The following is a 20,215-nucleotide window of genomic DNA, read 5'->3' as shown; positions in this document are numbered from 1 at the left end:
AAAATGCGTTTGTAGTTGTAAGCGTTTAATTTTCGGCAAGGAAGCCGGACGGGTAGCCTTTGAGGATAGAAAAGCGTTTCGGATTTTTGTAAAGAGCCTTTCGTTGCTCTGGCTCGTGTCTCGGGGTTTTTGGGAAACTCTTCAACCGATTTATGCCGGCTAAGTTAAGTTCCCAAGAACGACGCAACGTCGTGCTAACGTTCCTTTCGCACTGGATCATCTTCACGAGAGTCATCACGACAGCGATTGCGGATGGACAGGCAAAGCCGAAGCATTTACTTGATTTGAAAAGCATTAAGGGATGCCTGACCAGCCAATACGGAACGCAAGTCAAACTACCATTTGGAGAAATCTTACGTCGAGTTGGGTTTACGAATTGAAGGGATTTGAGCTCAATGGCGCGAACAATGAAGCACCGCTGCTCCGACTCTGCCCACGTGGTTTTGTGACAACCGCTAGCGGGACCGACGGTGAACTTTCTACAACGTACTGCACACAATGTGTTCGTGTCGAGCTGCGGTTGCTTACTCCTGGCTACGCCGTTGCAAGTGCACGGTGCATTGCAACCGCGTGCGTCCAACTCATTACACCACCGTATCGATCCGCAAATTGACGTGAAATGAGGTCTGACATTAAAAAAACGCACTATTTACAGGGGGCGTCTATTAAGCTGTGTTCCCAGTATGAATCACCATCATTATCACCATAATCATCAGCAGCAGCAGCCATGGTCAATCTGCTGCACTTTTAAATACGAGGTTGAAACCCCATTTCTTTAGAACAGTTTTTTGTGTCTTCGTTTTTTGTCCTTCCCGCCGCACCTCCGATTAGCACGGTTGGCTACGTAGGGTGAAAAAAAGTTCAACATACGTACACACTACATAACATACATGATGGTCAGTGCCGGATTATCCTAGTAGCAAAAGTAGCATATGCTACGGGTCCCGCACTTTAAAGGGCCCCGCGCTAAATGCTTTCAATCTATCCATTCCGGTTGAGTGATTCTGCATTTGCTCTATTACTATAGTACTATACTGCCTTCAACTTTTATGAACGACTGGGTGTTTAGGTTAGCGATTTGTCGTATTATCTGGCTGTATAGCAAATGGAAAAATACAATTACTTTACTAAACAAGTAAAACATTTGTGTTATAAAAGTTATTTTTTTTTATTTGGGGGAAGAGGTTAAGAGTTAAAAATAAGAATAGTTTTAACCCATTCTGGCAAATAAAAAGGTAAAGCCTATTCTTACTTTTCATGCTTTGATACTGGCAAACAAAGGTGGTCCATGATATATGGGGGGAGGGGTGGGGGTTAAGAAACTTGTCAAATAGTTTAAACCGCCGCGCCTGGAGATCGACTCAACCCGGCAGCGCCGATCACGACGCCACGGCAGCTTCCCACAGGAAGGTTTGGTGACTCGCGCACGCAATCCAAACCACGGGGGAAGCCGCGCTGATCTTGTTTGTGGCCCCGTAACGCCTTCAATCGGATTACCCTCTCGAGGTGTAATCAACATTCCATTGTGCTCCGGGGGAGGAGGGGGGGTTAAAGCCGCATTTGCAAAACCACCTGTCGGGAACGATCTGCATTGCAAAGCGGAGGGGCCCGTGACGTGCGCGTAATCGCAGGGGCGCAATTGCTGCGCGGGTACAATTCGCTCGTGATTGTCGCTGCTGTAATTCCTGCACCACTCTCAGCTGTTGTTGTTGTTGTGAGCGTACAAGAGCCGCCCGTCTCACCTTTCCTTTACGAAAGAAAAACAATTCACCCCCCCCACCCCCAACATCTCAATCTACAGTACCGCACTTGTGGTCATGTGTTAGAATCACAATAATAATACTAAAAATTACAGCCCTTTGTCAATCCACTGCTGGATAAAGTCCTCCCCACACTTTATCAGCACGGGATTATGTTTCGTCATACTTCACCACGCTGGTCAGTGAGGTTTTGTTGACGGGAGGCGTCGTGCCCAGGACCAGTTGAGACACCACCCCCCGCTGATGTTAGCCCGTCGTGCCACGCATTGACCTCGGACCCGGGATCGCCGGGTTCAAAGTGCACTGCGCCACTGCGCCACTGGTCAACCCCGAGGGATTGCTGCGTGTGTGACCAACGTTTTGCGTGGCTCGAAGGTGACGACCGCACTTGCATTAACGTCATGAGCGTCCTTTCTTCAACCAACTGGGTTCATACGGTTTAGAGGTGTGAAGCAACGACTTCTCGTTTGCCAGAAATTTGCATGACGATGCAACGTTGCTGTGCAGGTCACACGGCCGTCACACGGCGTAGAGTGCAGAGACGAAGACCCCCCCCCCCCCACCCCTCTTGTATAGCCTCAAACAGACTTGGGCAAAGTGCTGTTCGTGAGCGCCTATTAAGGTCGGCACGAAGGGGTGGATGGCCAGCACTACGCTTTCCCTGGCCTCCCAGGTGCAGATGTTTACTCACCGCACCAGGTACTCAGTAAAGTCGACCCCGGGGGTGGCCTGAGACCGGTTTGAATATTCATCACTGATGGTGGCCGTGAGCCGGAATCGAACTCGGGTCGCCGAGTTCATAGTGCAGTGTGCTAACCACTGTGATGCATCTCCCCTCATCGTACAATTATAACTAAGACAAATATCCCCCGTATAGCCTTAACAGACCGTAGGGGCAAGTGCTGTTAGTGAGCACCTATGAAGGTCGACACGACGCACGAGGGGGTGGGGTGGCCAGCACCACCCCCGGCCGCCTTTGTCTCCCCAGTGTCGATGTTTACACCGCACCAGGTACCTAGGGGAGGCCTAGGACCCGTTCAGATAATCGCCGATGGTGCTGGCCGTGAGCGGGAATCGAACTCAGAACGCCGGGTTTGTAGCGCGGCGCACTAAACGCTCTGCCACCGATCCCGACAATTCTAACACACACACACACACGTTGCGATGAACACCAGTCGCTGTGCTGCGCTCAGCAGGCAAGTAACGAAGCATCAATTCATTGATTATAATCTGCTCTGGCGCTCACAATACCGGCATTGAATTGTGCACGTGTGACAATCTATGACTTAGTCGTGATGCAAATTACACGCAAATCAAATGACGTTACATTCGGGCTATGTACAAATTAAATTGTGCCAATGATGAATGAGAATACACGAGAAACCATACAAATAGAGGAATCAGCTCTGGAATTGTATCGCGATACTGAATTCATGACAATTCATCAAATAGCTGTGTTACTTAGGTACAATGTTGCATTGAATGTTTTAGATACAATTTCCAAATGCACCAAACATCATTTAATTTATTTTGAATTTATTTTGTTACAGTTTGTACACATAAATCAATAATACTTTAAAGTCAAACATTTGTAGACGGTATTTTATGGCAAGCAACATTGTTCATCATCTGCCGTGATATATTCAGTCCTGGGTGAATGCATCCCAATTCTTCATGGTCCCATGATGTGTCCAGATCAAGCCCAGTTAAGTCTGGACCACCGGTCATCACCCCTTCTAGCTGTGATGTGTCCAGATCAAGCCCAGTTAAGTCTGGACCACTGGTCACCATCCCTTCTAGCCGTGATGTGTCCAGATCAAGCCCAGTTAAGTCTGGACCACCGGTCACCACCCCTTCTAGCCGTGATGTGTCCAGATCAAGCCCAGTTAAGTCTGGACCACCGGTCATCACCCCTTTTAGCTGTGATGTGTCCAGATCAAGCCCAGTTAAGCCTGGACCACCGGTCATCACCCCTTCTAGCTGTGATGTGTCCAGATCAAGCCCAGTTAAACCTGGACCACCGGTCACGACCCCTTCTAGCTGTGATGTGTCCAGATCAAGCCCAGTTAAGTCTGGACCACTGGTCATCACCCCTTCTAGCTGTGATGTGTCCAGATCAAGCCCAATTAAGTCTGGACCACCGGTCATCATCCTTTCTAGCCGTGATGTGTCCAGATCAAGCCCAATTAAGTCTGGACCACCAGTCACCATCCCTTCTAGCTGTGATGTGTCCAGATCAAGCCCAGTTAAGTCTGGACCACCGATCATCATCCCTTCTAGCCGTGATGTGTCCAGATCAAGCCCAGTTAAGTCTGGACCACCGGTCATCATCCTTTCTAGCCGTGATGTGTCCAGATCAAGCCCAATTAAGTCTGGACCACCAGTCACCATCCCTTCTAGCTGTGATGTGTCCAGATCAAGCCCAGTTAAGTCTGGACCACCGATCATCATCCCTTCTAGCCGTGATGTGTCCAGATCAAGCCCAGTTAAGTCTGGACCACCGGTCATCATCCTTTCTAGCCGTGATGTGTCCAGATCAAGCCCAGTTAAGTCTGGACCACCGGTCATCATCCCTTCTAGCCGTGATGTGTCCAGATCAAGCCCAGTTAAGTCTGGACCACCGGTCATCATCCCTTCTAGCTGTGATGTGTCCAGATCAAGCCCAGTTAAGTCTGGACCACCGATCATCATCCCTTCTAGCCGTGATGTGTTCAGATCAAGCCCAATTCAGTTTCGTCACAATCCTGATTGTTTTTCGGGTGAGAAAAATGTGTGTTGTACACCCCCCTCCACCCGACACACGACTATTAATAAAGTTGTCACGGGAACCAACGTGCCGAGTTATTACTACTGCGCCGCGAACCCACCAATGAAAACACGTTACGTTAACATAATACGACCACGTACAGGTGAATGATGACCCAAGGCCACACTTCTTCTCTGAGAACAACTCTTGCCAGCTGTGCCCAGAGGCTGGTTCACATTCCAACTCTATGTCTGAGTTCATGTTGATAGTACGGCACCGTCATGAAGTCTCAAAGGACTCGGATCGATCAGACAGTCGCTCAACCATTTAGTGACTGACTGCTCAGTGGGGCAGCAATCTCCACAAAGCAGCATCACTCACACACACGTAATCTCATTCCCGTTCTCTATTCTGCCATTAATAAATCTGCTGGTGGTCTGCAAAACAAAAGAGAGGCATTTTAACCGACCCGAAACAATGTCCGTACAACCCTGCAAATATTATGGTGACAAACTTTACTAATTGGATGTGTCGGGTGGTGGCGGATTTAACGACATTTATATTTACACGATCTAACCCAAAAAAAAAACCTCTATTGTGCATAATATTGGTCGCGAAAGCTTCCGTGTTAAACCAAATATTACGGTAGTTTTATGAAGACGACTATGAGAAAAATACTTTTGAAAACACTCGCCACGTTTGTCATTAATTACTTTTTCTATTAGTTTGCAAATCCTTGATGTATTAAAAAATAAAAATAAAAACAAAGTACCGCAATACATTTTTTATGTTTTCAAAAAGAAACACAGCTTCTGAATAACGGGTGTAACATTCGTGTGGAAGTAATAATCATAGTAATACAATTACTGATAACGATGTACAACCCTTTATTAATTCACTTTATCAATGTAGGCCTTGTCACGTTGCGTCCTGACACGGAGGTTCTTTGGCTTTGCTCAATCACTCCGGTCCCTGCCGGTTGGTGAATGCGGTGCCCGGTACCGGGTCAGCTACCACTCGCCACTGATGGTAGCCGTGGAGTCGAAATAGGGTTCGAATTTTTTAACATGGTAAATATTCACCCGGAGCAACACAACTTCATACGATAGCTTACTACATTTCGGATCCCATATCATCTTTCCAAGAGTTGTGAAAGGACAAGTGGAGCTAATTCATAAGAGGCATTCAACCTGAGTTCGAATACCATCCGTGTGTAAAGTCCAGCATATTTGTGGCATATGCAGTTCTGATTATCACAACCCTTGTGGACGCGTATCTTGAAACGATAAATATCCTACGTAATGACATCATCGCCAGAATCGTTATTTATTATTTCTACGGGTTTTCGTGAACAAAGCAATTCACGATACAGGTGACTTTAACTCGATCCAAAAAAGGTAAAAGGGGGAGCCCTGCAATTGGTTGCTCACGCCACTGCTGGCAGAAGGGACCTCCGCTAGAGGGAGCTCCACTAGAGGATGTTTTGCCTTCCTCTTGCACGCTGGCCAGACATCTTGGGAAGAGGCGGAGAGTACCCACACTTTACCCCACCGCTTGCCAACAGCCAAATCCACTGTGCGATGTCCCCACGGGTGGATGGAACTTGCACCGTTCTTTCGACCGCTGTGTCAGGCGACCAATCCGGCGACCTCTGGGTTTCAAGCGGCATCCCCAATTTTTCGTTATATTCAATGAAATATATACTGTATATATCAAAACAAAAACAGACGAGTAGACAAACAAAGGATGCAGGCGTGGTCACTGCTCCAAAGGGCCTCGCTAAGTGGGGAGGGGAAAGGGCAGCGAGGGGAGGAGATGAGGAAATAAAACACGGAGAGGAGGGAGGGAGCGAACGAACGAACACGGGATGGAATTAATAGGAAACTGTGCGAAATGCCACACATAAGAGATGGCGTTCAAGCCGGCAGGCCTGCAACAATTCACCTCCCCAGCGTTTCCAAGAAATGTCATGATGAAGGGTCGCGATTCAATTCCAAGAATATTTTTTTTTGTTACATTGCTGTGGACGTAGTGACCTCAAACACATCCATGCAATATACGATCAAGTATACGAATTGAACAAAAAACATTAATTGTTACACTTTTGATCAATGCATGTATTGTGATCTTAATAACCGATATCATTCGGTGGATTGATGCATCGATGCAACTAACTGTCCCGTTTTGAGGTTTCAATTTGATTTAAAAAATTTGTTATATTTTTTATCTCGTTTCACCATCTAATTTTAATTGCGTCTCATTGCTTTTTCGAGTATGTATACGTGGTTTGCTTGTTCACATCTTCTAGGCTTAGGTCAGGGTCAAGGCCGATACCAAAGCCGGGTCCTCTCGGCTAAGGTCGGGGTCAAGGCCGGTGCCAAGGCCTGGTCCTCTCGGCTAAGGTCGGGGTCAAGGCCAGTGCCAAAGCTGGGTCCTCTAGGCTAAGGTCAGGGTCAAGGCTGGTGCTAAGGCCGGATCCTCTTGGCTAAGGTCAGGGTCAAGGCTGGTGCTAAGGCCGGATCCTCTTGGCTAAGGTCAGGGTCAAGGCTGGTGCTAAGGCCGGATCCTCTTGGCTAAGGTCAGGGTCAAGGCTGGTGCTAAGGCCGGATCCTCTTGGCTAAGGTCAGGGTCAAGGCTGGTGCTAAGGCCGGATCCTCTTGGCTAAGGTCAGGGTCAAGGCTGGTGCTAAGGCCGGATCCTCTTGGCTAAGGTCAGGGTCAAGGCTGGTGCTAAGGCCGGATCCTCTTGGCTAAGGTCAGGGTCAAGGCTGGTGCTAAGGCCGGATCCTCTTGGCTAAGGTCAGGGTCAAGGCTGGTGCCAAAGCAGGGTCCTCGAGGCTGAGTTCTGGGACCAAAACCACGACCCTGAGGCCAAGGCCAAGGAGGAAAGTGGAGGCTATTTCCTACAGCTGGCCCCAAGGCCCAGGACTTAATCCCGTCCACATGAGATTGCTCGTTTTTTCGAAGCGACTTGATGTTAAAACAAACCACTGGAGCCTGTTTTTCCGCGTTCGTAATTAAATCAATATGCCAGCGTTTCCCAATCAAGATTTATGAGCTTTTACAGAGAAGTATCGTGGTGCTGTGTATGTTATTGCACAACACTTACTCATTACAAATGATTCACCCTGCAGGCAAGTCAACAATAATGTTTTTTCTCCAACAAATGAACTCTGGGTCTTTTTTCAAGCAAATTGCCTCCAATTGATTTTCTAACCGTACCTATGACAGCTCATAACACTTTATGGTACAGTATTTTCAAACAAACGATGAATTGCCAAACAACACGTGTAAGCCATTCTCATGGCTAAAGATAAGTGCCTGTCTTCACTATAATAATAAAATTTATACTGCACATTCCATGCTAGGATCCCAATATGCAATGCATGGAAAGCAGGAAACACAAACAGAACCAGGGCAACCGACCACACTAATGAGGGGAGGCTCAGTTTAAAGAAATGGTTTTTCAAAGCAGTATTAAATATATCTACCAACTGTGATTTCCTGATTTCAAGTGGCAACGCGTTCAGAGCTTGAGTGCCACGCTAACCTAGACCTGGGAGTGCTAAGTAGTTGGAGATCAGAAGATATTTAAGGACCTTGATGGAATATATAAATGTATTAGTTCCTGCAAGTAACGTGGGGTTAGCCCTTGTAAAGCCTTTTCTTAACATCCACGAGCAGTATCTTAAAATCCACTCGGAATTTGACCAGTAGACAAAGGGGATATGAAACACGGTCGTGTGGATGAACATATGCAAAGGCAGGCTTTTTCATCCAGCCATCCTAAATATACCATGGGATTCAGGCCTTCACATGCCATATCGGTCATGGAAGTTTTCTGGCCATACTTCACCAGGCTGGGTTCGCGATTGTAATGAGTTGATGGTCTCAGCTGGGGTGACCCATCGACTGCGCGCGCAAAAAACACCCCCATCGCTTTAAGTTTGGATCTGCACTTAAGTTAGGTGAATTTCATTAAAACATTGGTTTCATTGTTATGCGACGGACATGACTCATATTCAGAGAGGATGGGAACATGCTGCCCCTTTAGCGTTTGGAGCAGAGGTCACTTGGAGAGGGATCTTAAGAAATGGCTCTGTGATGTTCGCTTCCGTGGGTCGATCTCTCGCGCGGAAGCACTGCACTACCGCGCGAGAGATCTCGCGAGGAGCGTGCTTGGTCTCGTGACGTGACGTCGAAATCGCAATTCAGACTAAATTGGTGGGGATAAAAGTTGCAAAAAGAAAGGCAAAATGTCCATCCAAACATGAGGGTCAAGAGTTCATCACGGTAAATGCCAGTGGCGTCAAAACACCTCTCCGTCGCTCCCTTCATTTCTGCTAGATCCAGACCAAGTTCCCGAGTCAATGCACATCCTCACCTAAAACGTAAGTGGTTAAAAGAGAGGAGTTTGGTGCAGCCGATTTGACAGCGCTTGTGAGCGTGGCGGCGTCATCGTAGCGACGAGAGTTTGAACTCAACGCTCGGCAACGCGACACTGCGTGTGTGTGAGAGAGCCTGATCCATCCGAGCTCTGATAATGAATTCGTGTGCAGACACACACACACAAACAACGACCCGTGAAGATGGTGTTTGCATTCCACAGGCCAGTGCGTGTGAGGCTTTCGTGTTCATATTTGCAGAACTAGCGGTGTGTTAATTGCTAAATTATTAGACTGAGCATTGTGGAATGTTTCTTTTTTTGGCTCACCAGATCTATGTTTGGCATGCGGATGATTTCCCTGTGCCTGTGAAAGTATTTTGATTGCCATGAGCCAGTTTCTATCCACTGCAAACTATCTCTCAACCGGCTCTCCCACACAACTTATGTTATTGCCTTCCCCGTTCATCCAAGAAGAGTTAACCTTTAAACTTCCATGTTGGTTGTCCACTCCATGTTTGTCCCTTTTGGTCCATCAGCTGTTATCCTTTTTTGCTGAAGTCCACTTCTTTATCGGTGTTACATAAAGCGTCTCACTCTGGGTTGGGCGGTGCTGGGCTGATTTGCCTTGGCAGCGATAAACTAGGACGTTGACATTCCACGTTCCCATGGTGAGGGCCAGTCCAGCCACAGGAAAACCACTTTTGATTTTCTAAAATGGTACTTATTTTAGCAGCCCCACAAGGATTGTAGGGTCTGAAGAACACCAAACTTACTCCGTGGCCGGATGTTTAAGAAGAGGTTCAGCACTTTTTACAAGACAGCTTTCTTCGAAGTGTCTTGTGTTCTCCAAACAGTACATCGGTCAATCTCTCTGCCCTCTCTGCTCTGAATGAGGCCCGTAGCCCGAATCGTTCGCTGGTGCACGTACGTTCCCGCACTGTAGTGAGGCAGCGTTGACGACGAGAACGTTGGCTTTTTAATTACGCAGTCTAGATGTGTCTACAAAAACGCAAATTTATTCCGTCATATACTTCAAGTTGGGTTGGAGTTGGGGTGGAGTGGCGGTGCATTGGTTAGCACACTGCGCTATGAACCCGGCGATGTGGGTTCCGATTCCCAGCCAGGGCTGACATCGGTGAAAAGAGTGATATCTGAACCATGATCCTCGGCACCAAACCTGCGCTGACCAGCGAGGTGAAGCACGGTTAAACAACTCCCAAGACGGAACACAGCATGGGGTGGCCTTCATCCAGCAGTGGATTGACAAAGAGCTGTATGTTAAATACTGCAATAATATATTTATCCTTAACACCTCATCACCAATGTCAAGGATTAAACAAAAACCTCCACCATAATTGTTTAGGCCTCTGGAAACCAGGCCATTGCCACGAAATAAATCAAAGGCAACAAAAACAAGCAAGTTATGCGTGCGCCCATTACCTTTCTCATTATAAAACAATAAAAGCCAAGACACAATGCCAACAGAAATGAAGCAATAGCATCACAGCCGACTCCAATTAAAATCCAGCTTCATCGGGACATCGGTAAATCCACACTACCACTCGTGGCAACAGCAGCAGCCAGTGAGTGGGAAGCTGCCTGGCTTTGAAGTCACAGGGCAAGGCTAGGGGTCGTAAGGTCATCACAGGCAAGGTCACTGATGGCCCCACAGCGTCCCATCGCTATCATCTCACCGCAAGGATTCATATTTTGCTTTAATCGTCACAACATCAGTCCTTAGAACGTCGTTATGATACACCCGTCATAATCTCCCCTTCCCGATCAAATCTTCAAAACTCGTTTCCACGTTCCACTATCAGCCAAGCTTTACCAATCTTGATTTGAAGCTTTCGTGACTGCTGGAATCCATACTCTTTGGTTCTTTCGGTAAAGTCACGTAGGTATTTACCAGTTGCTAACCCTATCAGTCCATGAAGTCCCTCTGTATGTACCTGTATTCAAAGACCAACAGTCTCCAGGACCAATTTCCATTGAAACGCAAAGTAAAAAATAGTTGTCATCAACTGTTGACAAATGCTGCCCATTCGTCCAGCCAAAGAACCGTCCGGAAAGAAATTTGGCAAAACGAACGAATATCCATTAGCAGTGTCCTTATATTCTTCAACGTGCTTTTCGGTGTGATGTCTCACATTCCGTTGCAGACCCTGGGCGCTTTTAGCAGGAACAGGAACATTTCCTGGAAAATCTCCCTTCGTAACTAGGCCCTGCTTTAAAAAAAAACACATCCCCCATCAGAGAGCGACGCAGGGCAACAGCGAAAATCTCGCGCACGTCACCTTCCTTAGGACTCGTGCTTAGCCAAAGTCTGACGGGGGCAGCCCAGAATGTTCCGACTGGGTTCTCGTTAAGGAGCCAAGGGGCTGCCAAGACCAACTCGGAGGGCAAGGGTCGTGGCTCCCACGAGCGGGGACGAAGCTCTTATTGCCGTGCAGAGTTCGATGTTCCGTTGTTCGTCACGGAGGCACGGGCACGGTTTTTTCTTTCGCCCTGTGAAGTGAACGCACGTGAACAGTAATCCGGGGAAGCTAATCCAGCCGAGAGTAAAACGTGAAGGTAAAGGTGCAGTCCTGCAATTAACTTGCTCGCGCCGCTGCTGGCAGAAGGGTCACCCACACCAGAGGCGAGCCTTGCTCGCAGAGACTCCCAGAGAGGGTGTTTTTGGCCTACTCTTCTACGCTGGCCCAGACGTCACCGAAGATGTAGGGGTACCAACGCTTTGACTGTGAACACGCAATGTAAGACATTTCAGGTCTGCACCTTTACAGTTTACAGTGGCATGCGATGTGGTGCACTGCACCTATGGCCGATGCGAATCCAGCGAGTTTTAAGTGTTAAACATGAGGTTTTCACAAATGGAGGAATCTACATCGGCCATTGACAGGGCAGCGTTTTAGTCATGTCCAGACATGCACGCAAAGACAAAGGTCCCCCATATAGTTTTAACAAACTGTCGGGGAAGTGCTGTTAGCGAGCAGCACTAATGAAGGCCGGCACGGCACACGAGGGGGTTGGTTGTCCAGCACAAAGCCCTGCCGCCTTTGTCTCCCTCCTGGCGATGTTTACATACTGCACGGGTACTGGCTAGTATGGTGAAGTATGGTCAAACAACACCCGATGACTGATACAGTCGTGAGGAGGCCTTCATCAGATTGCCACTGAAAATAATAATCAACACATCACGGGTGGAATTTCCGTGTTGTTATTTTCGCTTCGAAATAATAATAATGCATTTTACCTTGGCAAGCCTTACAGAGTCTCAACACTCTCCTGCTACATTGGGATGCTCAGCCCAATTCCTGCCATGAGTGGGTTGGCTTCTTGTTGGGCAGAAATGGGAAAACCCCCAGAGAAGCCCCCATTAGCAAAGGTTAGGCTACGTACGGTGTGAAAGAAGTTCAACACAGTACACGCATACAAACCCCAGAGACGCCCCCATTAGCAACTGTTGGCTACGTACGGTGTGAAAGAAGTTCAACACAGTACACGCATACAGACCCCAGAGACGCCCCCATTAGCAAAGATTAGGCTACGTACGGTGTGAAAGAAGTTCGACACAGTACACGCATACAGACCCCAGAGACGCCCCCATTAGCAAGGGTTGGCTACGTACGGTGTGAAAGAAGTTCGACACAGTACACGCATACAAACCCCAGAGAGGCCCCCATTAGCAAGGGTTGGCTACGTACGGTGTGAAAGAAGTTCAAAATACCGTACAGACGTATTCCCAGGCAGCCTCCCTTCCAGGTATTAATCAGGCACCACCCTGGCATTGTTCATTCAAAATATTATATCCCAGGAAGAGGGGGATTTAAACTATACACTTGTTTTATTTTACCAGGTAAGGCCCACTGAGCTATGTAGCTCTTCTTCACAAGCGACCTAGCCCACAAAATGATAGCTCAACGAAGTGGCTTATCACGTGGACATTTATAGCAGCCAAATACTCTAAACGCGTGGTGCACGTTTCTACTTGTGGAGGGAAAACCGAAGGATCCCGAGACGAATCCACGCGACCGCGGCGTGAACGTGCAAACTGCAAATATACAGCAGGTGTCAGGGTCAGGATCTAACCCACAACCTCCTGCATACCAGGCGAGGCATTCAAACACTCGCCTCCGTGGCGCCCACTGAACGAAATGCCACCCCATTTAAAAGATAAACCTCATTTAGCCCCTTCTCACAATTGGCCACCGCCCACTGTTGCCAGCTACACATTAATTAGCCCTTTGCTACCATCCTGCTTGCCACTCTACCGCCAGAACCAGGTTATTGGCTTCTAATGAGGTGTGAAATAATTAATTGCACATTATTACCCATTTACATGCATTTTCCTGATTAGTCATGCTTGTAATTATAGATGCTCTGCAGACGTATTTAGAGGCTGTTACACATGTTGTTGTGTTCAATGCAGACAAGGTAGATGCACCTTACAAGTGTGCCAGTGCTCTGTGTTTTACGTTCAGCCTTGTTATTGTAACAAGGCAACCCTTATGCATCCTCATGTGTGGATGCATGTTGAACTTCTTTCGCACGTAGCCAACCGTGCTTATCGGAGGTGCGGGGGAAGGACAACAAACCAATCGCTCAACCACCCACTCACTCTCACACTCACTCACACACTCACCGACTCACTCACTCACACACTCACTCACACACTCACCGACTCACTCACTCAGAAATCAGAATCAGAAATCAGAAACGGTTTTAATCGCCATGTAAGTTTGCACAAACAAGGAATTCACTATGGCGGGACGGTGCATACATTGAACAAGTAGGAATCTCACACACTCACTCACACACTCACTCACACACTCACCGACTCACTCACTCACTCACACACTCACCCACCCACTTACCCACCACTCACTCACTCACACACTCACTAACTCGCTCACCTATGAACTCGCCGAATTACCTTCTCACACACTCACCGACTCACCCACCCACGTACCCACCCACTCACTCACACACTCACCGACTGACTCACTCACCCACCCACTCACACACTCTCCGACTCACTCACCCACTCACTCACTCACCCACTCACTCACTCCCCCACCCACCCACTCACACACTCACCGATTCACTCACCCACTCACTCACTCACCCACTCACTCACTCACCCACCCAATCACACACTCACCGACTCACTCACTCACCCACCCACTCACCCACCCACTTACCCACCCATCCAATGCATGTACGCTGAACTTCTTTGGCACCGTACGTAACCACACCGTGCTAATCGGAGGTGCGGGGGGAAGGAAAACTAACTAAACACATACGCAGCTCTAAATAAATGAGTTTTCAATTATTTAAAAGTGCCTAGCTCCAGTGGCTGCCTGATATAGGCAGGAAGAACGTTCCAGACGGCTGCAGAAGCGCACAACTGCCAGCGTTTGACAGTTCCCGATACGGCGAAACGTGTTCTCCACAATTCTATCGTACTCTCTCTATTATCTGCTCACCCAAATGGACCTTCCCATTATCCGCACAGCCATCCGTGCTTAACGCAGGCATCACAGATTATTCATCCTATTATGTACAACTCTCCGCGGATTTGACGCGAGCACAAACTGACTGCGAAGAGGTCTCCCGAAAGAACTTCACTCAACCTACCGTCAACAAGAAACAGCTTCATCCTATTAGACGCATGGCACCCATGGGTCTTCACGGGGCTATTGGCCGATTAAAGGATCGGCCAATAAGGCCCCGTGAAGTCAGCCTGGATAAGAGTACAGCTTCTATCCCCCTCCGCCATAAATTAGCATGTCACTTTTGTAGCAACAGAAACACACACATATATATATACAAGGACGGATGTATTGCAGTAAATCTGAAACTTGCAAGCGAAAAGCAGACCGCGACGTGATATTCATTGCATCCATTCGTGTGCAGTTTGTAAGGGCGCGGTGACACAGACTTATTTCATTTAAAGGTTATAATCCCTTGTTCATCATGACGTCCTTTTTACTTCGATATCTCAACGGCGTCACGGAGATCACGTGACGTGAGGGTTCTGCCTTTGTAGTGAGGGTTGTAGGTTGACGCCCAGGAGGGGGGAGGAGGCGCCCCCCCCCGCCCCCATGTGGAGTGACGTCACTGGCTAATTATTATTAATGAAGGAGGTGTCCATTTGAAGACGTCACCCCTTCATGATTATTAATGAGGGCTGTTCGATGTGGAGTGACGTCACCTCGTCATGATTATTAATGAGGGAGGCTGGTCGACGTGGAGTGACGCCACGCGCGTTACACACAAACATTATTGGCCCACTGTGGTAGTTAATAGACACGGTACAACGTAGCGTCAAGGTAAAGGTGCAGCCCTGCAATTGCCTGTTCACACTCATTTTCAGATGCGGCGGCGGGGGTGGGGGCACTTTCGCCGATAAGATATCATCGGTCTGTGAGCTCCGTCACACATTTGAAACCATGGGGGGGGGGTTGACAGTAGCACGATGGGGGGGGGGGGGGTGTTGTCACTGGCTGTGTATTTGTCGGGGAAGACCGCACGTCAGGAGGGCCGCAACTAAAGGCCCTCAAGGGCCGCCAGTGGCTCGCGGGCCTTGCCATGAAGAAGACACCCTGGCTTAGACTATTGCAGCCTCTTCTTCCAAGCTAGCCAGGCATCTTGAAGAGGTGGTAGCGCTCACATTTTACCCAAGCGCATGCGACCTGCCAAATGTGCGAGGCACGTGTTGTCCCAACCGCCCCCCCCCCCCCCACCACGTGTTTGCAAATGCACAGAGTATGTCGGAGTAGTGGTGGTGAGACCCTTTTTGTTGTGTATCCGTTACAGCCTTCACACATGCCCCAGTCACGGTTGCTGCTAGCGGGCAAGTGTGTTGCAATGTTACACAATTTTGGCGAGCAGCGCCACCACGGGCAGTGACAATTCTCAAAGGGGTGCTCCTCCCGCGGCGATGGGACTAACGCAAGTTCTCACGCGCGCGTATTCGTAAAATAAACAGCTGCGAGCAATTGTGTGTGTTTTACGGCTTATTCTCGCACGCATTGTTTGTATTTAATTCGTCAATGGACGAGTTCAGAATCATAATCTTTATTTGTTGTGGAGAAATCCGTTGAGCTACGAAGCCCTTTCTTCTTTTTCACGAGTGTCGTGTTCTACCAAGCCTCGTTCTGTCCGTCCGTAAGCGTGGTGCTGACCACCCACCCCCAGTACTGTGCCGGCCTTCATAGGTGCTACTCGCCAACAACACTTGCGCCGCCAACAGTCTGTTTGAGGCTATACGGGGTGGGGGGTGGTGATCTTTGTCTTTCTCAACAACACACCACACACCAACCCGAGCAAGAGTCAGCTCTGGGCATGTGTGAACTTGCGCGCGATCGACAACAACGACGTTGATGAAGTTTTCCTAATTGCAGATGGATCATCATCATGATGGTGATGATGATGCTGAAAAGCCAAATGTAGTGCAATTGTCTCACCTAGAAGGAGCAGCTTCACCTCGCGAGCGGCCTTCTCCCCGTCTTCTCTCAGATTCCGGTCGATCATCTTCGACCGTTCGGCAGCTGCTTTGTCTTCGGCGCTGACGGTGCACCCCATGACGACCACAGAGAATGTGCTCTCCTACGTCTAACACTGTCTGTCTCCGGAGAAGTATTTTTGAACCACGTATGGCCTCCCCCACCCCCACCCCACTCCCCTTATGGATTTTATTGTGTTAGTCGAAGAGAGAATATTCCAGAAAGAAAAGAAAATTATCTAAAAAAATTGCCTCCTTTACAGCGATCGGGAGGCCAACATTTCTCGAACTGTTCTGCGTTTTGGCCTCTCCCCGTGAAATGTCCGAGCTATTTGGGGTATGCTCTCGTATCCAAGTTTGTCTCTTCCGAAGGATTTCGCACAATCAACACTCCACAGTCCACAGTCTGTATCCAGCGATGCGCGCGCGCGTGTCTCTCTTTCTACGTGCCACGAGACTAATATAACAGAGTTGTTGTTTAGCTACCAAATTTGTTTTAAAAAGTCGCTTCCGAGTTTTATTTATTTATTAATCTATTGAGACGATGTCGCTTCCGGCGAATTTCAATGATAACTCTGCGTGAGAACAACCGCGACTCTACACCAATAATTGTGTCGCTCCACTGTTCATCGCCACGGGAAGTCGTAAGGCGAGCCGCCTCGTCGTGTAACGCTGCCACAGCCAGCACTGACACCACACCCACTCGGCGTTCTGCTATGCCAACTCGGGCGTGCAATATAACAAAGTAGCACTGTTATCCCGACGGATGCCAGTACATCCGAACTCGCGTTTGACGATCCTGAACGTACCCTTACTCGGTTCCGAAATCCTGAATTGCGGTTTTGCGGTGTCTCTCGACGGATGGTCCAGCTGTCCCCCGTTACAGACGCTGCTACTAAATGTAATTACCCAAATTATCGCGCTCCAACATCCGAATACTGCGAGCTAAATGACCGAGCTGCGCGTGCCGATATCCGAATAAATGTTCCGCAGTATGCGCTCCTAATGTTCGAGTGTCCGAACGTCGCGTTTGAGAGGAGAGCGCGAACGCCTCTGATTAGTGCAATGTCTTTTTGTTTAATATTCGCGGCAAATATTTAAATAATCCCAAAAAGAAAGCAAACATCGGCGGTGCTGATGCGACGCTGCGATGTTCGGTGATTCGAACGCGATCTGAAACCGCTGCAGAACCACTCTCCACGAATATTGCCGGGTTGATTATGGAAGACCGACGGCGATGATGATGATAACAACAATAGACGTCGTGATCATTACGGCCGAATAATGATGACAGACGAGTGGCAATGATGTGCCTGGTGACGATAGACTACTGATGATGAGAGACCAGTGGCGATGATTGTCGGCTAATGATGATCATAAAGAGTACTTCGTGACGATGATGACGATCGTCGTTTAGCGGTGCCGACGCTGGAGCGACGCTATTGACGATGACCGCTACGACGACGGCGCGAATGACCGACACGGCGCGAGCGACTCGGCACTCACGCGCGCGCCCGCCCGTGCGCGTGCTCGCGAGCTCTGTGCGCGCGGCTGGGCGCGAGTCCAAGAGAGCGAGCACGCGGCGAGCGGGAGGAGGAGGAGGAGGCGGGGAGGGAGGTGGAGGAGGAGGAGGGGGTACGGGGAGGTGGAGCTGGGAGGAGGAGAGGGTGCGGGAAAGAGGGGACGCATGGAGGAGGGGATGCGAAGAGGAAAGAGGGGGGAAGACACGAGGGAGGTAGTGGCAGCCAGCGCTGCTGGCTCTGGGTGAGCGCAGAGACACGGGGGAGCACTGGGTGAGAGGAGAGACACGGAGGGGGGAGCTCTGAGTGAGCGCAGAGACACGGAGGGGGGAGCTCTGGGTGAGCGCAGAAACACGGGGGGAGGGAGCTCTGGGTGAGAGGAGAGACACGGGGGGGGCTCTGGGTGAGAGGAGAGACACGGGGGGGGGCCTCTGGGTGAAAGGAGAGACACGGGGGGGGGGCTCTGGGTGAGCGCAGAGACACGGGGAGATATTTGGGTGAGAGGAGAGACACGGGAGGAGCTCTGAGTGAGCACAGAGAAACGTGGAGGGGGGGCTCTGGGTGAGAGGAGAGACACGGGGGGGGGGGGGCTCTGGGTGAGAGGAGAGCCACGGGGAGAGATTTGGGTGAGAGGAGAGCCACGGGGAGAGATTTGGGTGAGACGAGAGACACCGTTGGGGGGAGCTCTCCCATGGGAGGAGAGGAACCGAGGGAGGGGGCAGAGGGGGGTGGGGTAGAAGAAAGGGGCTCAATACTATTTGGCTGCTGATGGAAAGGGGGAGGGGTGATTGGCATGACCCCCCGTGTGTGTCGATGAGTTGATTAGATTAGTAGTGAATTCATAAAATGTTGCTACCAATGTGCTGCCCGTTTAGTTTGCATTCTCCGTGAAGTGTCAACACATCTTCCAGTGTCTCTCAATAGTTGATGGGCAGTCCAAACGACATCACAGGAGACGGTGCGATAGGGGCAGTACGATAGATGCTCGTTTCTCCGGGGAGATGGAGCGATACGATTTGGTCATGTGAAGATGCGAGCTGGATTATTTACATTGCAGGATCGCGATAGATGGGTTAGGGGGTAGATGGGTTAGGGGGTAGATGTGTTAGGGGGTAGATGGGTTAGGGGGTAGATGGGTTAGGGGGTAGATGGGTTAGGGGGTAGATGTGTTAGGGGGTAGATGTGTTAGGGGGTAGATGTGTTAGGGGGTAGATGTGTTAGGGGGTAGACGTGTTAGGGGGTAGATGGGTTAGGGGGTAGATGTGTTAGGGGGTAGATGGGTTAGGGGGTAGATGGGTTAGGGGGTAGATGGGTTAGGGGGTAGATGTGTTAGGGGGTAGATGGGTTAGGGGGTAGATGGGTTAGGGGGTAGATGGGTTAGGGGGTAGATGGGTTAGGGGGTAGATGGGTTAGAGGGTAGATGTGTTAGGGGGTAGATGTGTTAGGGGGTAGATGGGTTAGGGGGTAGATGGGTTAGGGGGTAGATGGGTTAGGGGGTAGATGGGTTAGGGGGTAGATGTGTTAGGGGGTAGATGGGTTAGGGGGTAGATGGGTTAGGGGGTAGATGGGTTAGGGGGTAGATGTGTTAGGGGGTAGATGGGTTAGGGGGTAGATGGGTTAGGGGGTAGATGGGTTAGGGGGTAGATGTGTTAGGGGGTAGATGGGTTAGGGGGTAGATGTGTTAGGGGGTAGATGGGTTAGGGGGTAGATGGGTTAGGGGGTAGATGGGTTAGGGGGTAGATGGGTTAGGGGGTAGATGGGTTAGAGGGTAGATGGGTTAGGGGGTAGATGGGTTAGAGGGTAGATGTGTTAGGGGGTAGATGGGTTAAGGGGTAGATGGGTTAGGGGGTAGATGGGTTAGGGGGTAGATGTGTTAGGGGGTAGATGGGTTAGGGGGTAGATGGGTTAGGGGGTAGATGGGTTAGGGGGTAGATGGGTTAGGGGGTAGATGGGTTAGGGGGTAGATGTGTTCGGCCGCAAGGGGGTTGGGTTACAGATAGATGGGCGCGGGGCTGGGTGAGTAGGTTGGGGTTTGGGAAAGGGTTAAGCACGCTGAAGGGGAATGATGGAGGCTGTGTGTGTGTTCTGTGTGTGTGTTTACTGCGTGTGTGTTTACTGCGTGTGTGTACGGTGTGTGTACTGTGTGTGTGTACTGTGTGTGTCTACTGTGTGTGTGTGTTTACTGTGTGTGTACTGTGTGTGTTTACTGCGTGTGTGTTCTATGTATGTGTGTGTTTACTGTGTGTGTGTGTTCTATGTGTGTACCCTATGTGTGTGCTGTGTGTTGTCTATT

General features: G+C 49.5%; 1 protein-coding gene across 1 annotated transcript in view; it reads right to left on the bottom strand.

The window, feature by feature from the left end:
- LOC133355645 (guanine nucleotide-binding protein G(i) subunit alpha-1) overlaps positions 1 to 17,956 on the bottom strand; it is a 71,570-nt gene extending 53,614 nt beyond the window's left edge. Inside the window, exon 1 of the mRNA XM_061573012.1 lies at positions 16,365 to 17,956. Coding sequence (XP_061428996.1) covers positions 16,365 to 16,482 — 118 coding nt within the window. The 5' untranslated portion in view covers positions 16,483 to 17,956. The remainder of the gene's footprint in view (positions 1 to 16,364) is intronic.
- Between the last annotated feature and the right edge of the window lie 2,259 nt (positions 17,957 to 20,215).

The sequence above is a fragment of the Lethenteron reissneri genome, chromosome 51, assembly GCF_015708825.2.
Source record: "Lethenteron reissneri isolate LAM-NWPU_2019-01 chromosome 51, ASM1570882v1, whole genome shotgun sequence".
Lineage (NCBI taxonomy): Eukaryota > Metazoa > Chordata > Hyperoartia > Petromyzontiformes > Petromyzontidae > Lethenteron > Lethenteron reissneri.
This window is presented reverse-complemented; position numbering and strand designations above follow the sequence as displayed.